Source organism: Cucurbita pepo, chromosome LG13 (genome assembly GCF_002806865.2).
Source record: "Cucurbita pepo subsp. pepo cultivar mu-cu-16 chromosome LG13, ASM280686v2, whole genome shotgun sequence".
NCBI classification, from domain to species: domain Eukaryota; kingdom Viridiplantae; phylum Streptophyta; class Magnoliopsida; order Cucurbitales; family Cucurbitaceae; genus Cucurbita; species Cucurbita pepo.
In genome coordinates this window covers 1561310-1567309 of record NC_036650.1, presented here as the reverse complement: position 1 = coordinate 1567309, position 6000 = coordinate 1561310, and the positions used below count along the sequence as shown (strand labels likewise).

The window sequence follows — 6000 nt, the reverse complement described above, 5'->3', positions numbered from 1 at the left end:
TGTGGGTCTCGTGGGGTAGGGCTTCCTTTGTCCGTTTCTTCCTTTTTCATTTCTTTTATAAATATTTGTTTCATTTTTTTAATTATAATAAAGTCATAATTTGATCCTTTATTTTATTTATTAAAAAAAAAAGAATTTTGGAAATGATTTCTTTTAATAAAGTCATAAAATTTCTCCAATTTCATTTTTCCTTTTTCTTATTTTTTAATAAATCGGAAATTAAATATTTAACGTTAAAATTAGCATTATTCGTTTAAAAAATTAATGGTATATTATTAAAACAAATTAGAAGTATATTATTGGTATTATGATATTAAAAAAATGTGTCAAATCAAATAAAAGTTGTATATAAAATCCTACAAATATGATGACGTTACAATTTCTCATCCAATTATTATTTTAAAATAATTATTTATATATTATTTAAAAGTAGAAATATAAGACTTTTTATACGAACTTATACTTTTTTGGTATAAACACTAATTTTGACAAAATGAAATATAACTAAAATAGCAATGAGATCTTTTATGATGAAAATAGCAACATTTATTGAGGATACCTTATTGCCACGTGAGTTGCACGTGGCTTTCAAATTACTTTTTAATAAAATAACTTTAAACTTATTTATTATATTATTTAAAAATTTGCATTTTTTTTTTAATTATATTGTTCACCGAAAATACCAACTAAAAAACTGAGTTGGCTCATAAGTTGACATTTTGCCCGACCAACCAAAAATTAGGGTTATAACCCAACTGATATTAGTAAAAAGTTGACGAGATTTTACTTATTAGTGTAACATGTATGGTAAATAAGTAGAATTTTATTAAATAATTTAATAAAAAAATAAGTTGATTATCCAACTCAATCCGATCTGAAAAATATAGGGTTGGGTTGAGTTGGGTTGGATTGTGAACTCTATTTGGATTGCACGATTCACTAATACAACCAACCTAACCTAAAATTTTGGGTCGTGGTATTCTGACGCCCAATAAATAAATAAATAAAATAGATTAATATTTTTTTGAAAGTTCTAATATATTAAGATTGGGTAGTGAAATAAGAGGAAGGAAATGACTATATTACCCTTAAAAGTGGGACATAAAAAAGATGATTATGTAGAAGAAACAAGAAAGCAAAATGAAATAGAAAAATGGTAATAGGTAGATTTAGAACTAATCTTTGGTAGGATGTCTAAAATGGTACTTTCATAATTATCTTCTCTCTTTTTTCAAGTAAAAAATATTAATTGTTTATAAAAAACATAGGCTCCTAAATGGAATTGCATAAATATAAACAATGGTAGATTAGCCTTTAATTATTCTACCAAACAAAAAGTGTTTTAGATAATAATCACGATTAGACAACACCATTAACTTATAATACCATATAAATATAAATCTTTAAATAATTAAAAAAAAAAAGAATAATCCGATAACTAAACCTAACTCAACCCAACTTGAAAATAGAGGGTCAGATTGAGTTGGGTTAGCAACTCGAACCTAACCCAACCCAACTCGGGAATAGAGGGTCAGATTGAGTTGGGTTATGAACTATGTTCGAGTTGCTGTAGTCACCTATCCAACTAATTTAAAATTTCGGGTTCGTCGTTGAATAAGGGCGGTTAAATGGAGAAGGTGGAAGGTGGGAGTTAAGTAGGAGCCCTAATTGTAATCCACCTGCCTTTGTTGGCTGAAAATTGGAAGGCATTAAGGCATTAAGGCAGATAGATAGGACACTTTTTTTCCCCTAAATTGACTCCTCATTAACAAATCCCAACCATTAGAGACAGATTTATTTATAATACTCTTAAATATTTCACTTTTTAGTTACAAATAATAAATAAAAACTACTTTAACCTAGTTTTTGTAATTTTATTATTAGAATGGCTATTGACGATTTTGCCCCCACGAGGTTGGGCCGACATTTTAAACTGGGCTTTAACAACACTCATTCGGCCCATTAGATCAAGCAGACGTAGACCCATAAGCTCCATGGACCGAAGAAGCCCATTCTTCTTCTTTTTTTATTTTTTTACAAGAACTAAAAAATTATTTCTGCCAGCTGTCACAGTAAAAATGCCTGTATATTATTCTTGATTTCAATAATATTAAATTAAAAAATAGACCAACTTCGAGGTTAAAAACAGGTACACGGATCCACTTAAATTGGATTGGGAAAATCTGTTGGACCAACTTGAAATTTCTGTTTAGTTGGGTTGATGACCCGAGTAACATGGATAGAGTTCACAACCGAGCCCAACCCAACTTTTTATTTTCGAGTTCGATTGTCGGGTTATTTTTTTTAATTATTGAAAAAATTATACTTATACTGTACATGTTAAATTAATCATGGTCTCGGCCCATTATGATGGTTCTTAATTGGGCTTCTCTCTGTTATTGGGCTCCGATTCAATAAAAGAAGTAGGGCCCATTACCGTACATGTCGACTAGATTACCAAAGAGAAAGACACGTGTACGGCAATGATGAAGTAGCTGACATTATCCATGATAGCCTATAGGTAGAAATGCCGTAAAAAGTTCGGCAAATGATTAAAATAAGAGAATCATCTTTTATAAATCCGGTTTCTTTTATTTATTAATGTGAGGGGGTAATAATCATAGGATAAATAAATAAATAAAAAATAAATTAAGGGGAATATTGGCCATCCACTAGTTTATTTACCGCGCGGTTACAATCCCACGTCATAATTGCAACTTCCTACTTGAACAAGTGGATACCATTTTTAAGTAAGGATTATGATGATATGCGAGAGTATGCTTATATTTTGGTCGCTAATTTCTTTTAAGATTAAAAAAAAAATGACTTTTTTACCTTATCTATTATTTTTATTACATAAAATAAAAAATTAAATCTATTATTGACAATACTTGATTACTGTTGCCCTAATACATTTTATGTCGGGTTAGCGTGGCCCAACTTAAAAAGGAAAAGCCCAACAGGTTAAAAAAGAATGTAAAACCAATCAAAATAAATATATATTATAAACGCCTACCGTGGGGTTCGAAACCACGACCACAAGGTTAAGAGCCTTGCGCTCGACCAACTGAGCTAGACGGGCCCACACATAATGTACAACCATTTTTAATTAATAATCTAATTAGTGTCATTAATTGCAAAAAAGAATGAACGCCCACCGTGGGGTTCGAACCCACGACCACAAGGTTAAGAGCCTTGCGCTCTACCAACTGAGCTAGACGGGCTGGTTGATATGATAAATAAAATTTATTATTTATTTATTATCTAAGCAAGTATTATTTAATATTATTTAAATATTGACAATTGAAAATTTTATTGACTAATTCAAAATTTAGGTAGTCACTATTTCCATAATTACATATGCATTCAAATGAATTTAACTTATTAAAAAAAAAAAAAAATCACTACTTTTTTAATATTAATTAGGTAAAATGATTTAATTAAATAATAATAGTCACTAAGCTTTTATCACTCCATCAGTTGCAGTTGCTAGAATGTATTGCCCAAGTTTGCGAATTTATGCAATCTGCTCTGTCCCGTTGAGCGACGACTCAGATGAACGCAAAGCACGTAAATTCAAGAACTGCATCCAATTTTGATGCTCGCTTCCGAGCTAAAAATCTTCTTGAACAAACCTGTAAATGTAAAGCAGGCAACTCAGATTCATGCCCAAATTCTATTCAATGGGCTTCGAAATCTCGAGTCTTGCTTGGTCCGTCAAATTACTTGTTCTGAGTTCTCTTGCGCCAGAATCGTATCCCGTTATCTCCAACGGATCCTTCGTCATTCGCAAAACCCAGATTCCTTCTCATGGGGCTGCGCCGTTCGGTTCTTTTCCCAGAACGGCCAATTCATGGAAGCAATCTCCCATTTTGTTCAGATGCAGAGATTGGGACTGCATCCGAGCACCTTTGCTGTATCCTCGACTTTGAGAGCTTGCGGTAGGATTACCTGTAAGTTTAGTGGGAGCTCTGTTCATGCTCAGGTATATAAATTGGGGTTTTGTCGCTGTGTTTATGTGCAAACTGCCCTTGTGGATTTTTACTCAAAATTGGGTGATATGGGTTTTGCTCGGAAGGTGTTTGATGATATGACTGAGAAAAATGTGGTTTCGTGGAATTCAATCTTGTCTGGTTATGTGAAAATTGGAAACTTAGATGACGCTCAGAAAGTGTTCGATGAAATGCCTGTGAAGGATGTCATATCTTGGAATTCAATGTTGACGGGATTCGCCAATTCTGGCAATATGGATCGAGCGTCGTGCTTATTTCAACAACTGGGGGAAAGAAGTTCCGCTTCTTGGAATGCAATGATCAGTGGTTACGTGAACTGTGGAGACATGAAGTCTGCAAGAAACATGTTTGATGAAATGCCTAACAGAAATAATGTTTCCTGGATAACATTGATTGCTGGGTATTCGAAGCTTGGGGAGGTTGGTTCTGCTTGTGAGCTCTTTAATAATATGGGTGAGAAAGAGATTCTCTCTTATAACGCCATGATTGCTTGCTATTCACAAAATGGCATGCCTAACGAAGCATTGAAGTTATTCAACCAAATGCTTCAACCCCATGTGAATATCCAACCCGATGAGATGACTTTTGCTAGCATTATATCTGCTTGTACTCAGCTGGGAAATCTGAATTATGGTGCTTGGATTGAATCGTACATGGAAAAACTTGGGATTGAATTAGATGACCATTTGGCAACTGCATTAGTCGATTTTTATGCGAAATCCGGGAACATCGAAAGGGCCTTTGAACTGTTCAATGATCTGAAAAAGAAGGATTTAGTCTCTTATTCAGCTATGATCTTTGGATGTGGTATAAACGGTAAAGCATTTGAAGCAATCAGGTTATTCGAAGAGATGCTAAGTGTAAACATCTGCCCAAATCTTGTGACATATGCCGGGCTTCTTACGTCATATAACCATGCCGGTTTAGTCGATGAAGGTTACGTTTGTTTCTTGTCCATGAAGGACCATGGACTTGAGCCACTGGCTGATCATTATGGAATCATGGTGGATCTGTTGGGCAGGGCAGGGCGGTTAGAAGAAGCGCATGAGCTTATACAAAGCATGCCAGTGCAGCCAAATGCTGGTGTCTGGGGAGCTTTGCTTCATGCTTGCAGGTTACATAACAATGTTGAGCTCGGGGAGATCGCAGCTCGAAATTGCTCGAAGTTGGTGACCGATACAACCGGATATCGGTCTCTTCTAGCCAACATATACTCTTCTGTGGAGAGGTGGGATGATGCTAAGAGGCTGAGAAAAGCCATGGGTAATAAAGTATTTGCCAAGATATCTGGGTGTAGCTGGATGGAGCAATCTGAAATCTGAACATCTAAAAGTTTGAATCTTGAACACAAATTTTTAATTTACACGCTTTATAGTATAAGTTCACATATATAAGTTCGCTAAATTTTGACTTTAGGCATGCAGGAATGTGGAAATAGAGTTTAGGTGTAAAATATTCTGTGATATCGTTCATGGGTTGGGAGAGAAACTAAATATTTTTTATAAGGCATTGGCTGGGGAGAGAACTAAACATTTTTTACAACGGCATGAAAATCCCTCCCTAGCATACCTTTTAAAATTTTTGAGAGAATCTGTGATGGCGAACATTGGTTAGGGAGGACAACACAAACCACCGGGTGTGGAAACCTTCCTCTAGCAGACGCATTTTAAATCCTTGAGGGGAAGCCCGAAACGGAAAGTCCAAAGAGGACAATATTTGCTAGTGGTGGATCGGGGCCGTTACAAATAGTATACAGTAGCAACCTTAAATTAAGTGGAAAATTTCGGGTCGTTTTAGTTGGTATCAAAGCCAGACACCGGACGATGTGCTACAAATAGTATACAGTAGCGACCTTAAACTAAGTTGAAAATTTCGGGTCGTTTCAGTTGGTATCAGAGCCTAACACTGGACGATGTACCAACCTTCTCGCTGTTCTTTGAAGGGGGTAGACACGGAGCGGTGTGCCAGTAAGGACGACGATGTGCCA

General features: G+C 35.0%; 1 protein-coding gene and 2 non-coding genes across 3 annotated transcripts; 1 reads left to right on the top strand and 2 right to left on the bottom strand.

The window, feature by feature from the left end:
• Positions 1-3009: 3009 nt before the first annotated feature.
• Positions 3010-3082, bottom strand: TRNAK-CUU. The gene has a single exon. It is a non-coding gene; the product is annotated as a tRNA-Lys (tRNA).
• A 69-nt stretch (positions 3083-3151) lies between these two features.
• Positions 3152-3224, bottom strand: TRNAK-CUU. The gene has a single exon. It is a non-coding gene; the product is annotated as a tRNA-Lys (tRNA).
• Positions 3225-3485: 261 nt separating this feature from the next.
• On the top strand, positions 3486-5393 carry LOC111808268 (pentatricopeptide repeat-containing protein At4g22760). The gene has a single exon (XM_023694149.1). The coding sequence runs from the start codon at positions 3599-3601 to the stop codon at positions 5333-5335; it is 1737 nt and encodes a 578-aa protein (XP_023549917.1). The 5' UTR covers positions 3486-3598; the 3' UTR covers positions 5336-5393.
• Positions 5394-6000: the final 607 nt, after the last annotated feature.

What these genes read in the sequence shown, in the direction of transcription:
- LOC111808268 (XM_023694149.1), top strand. Translation starts at nt 3,599, where the DNA reads ATGCTCGCTTCCGAGCTAAAAATCTTCTTGAACAAACCTGTAAATGTA.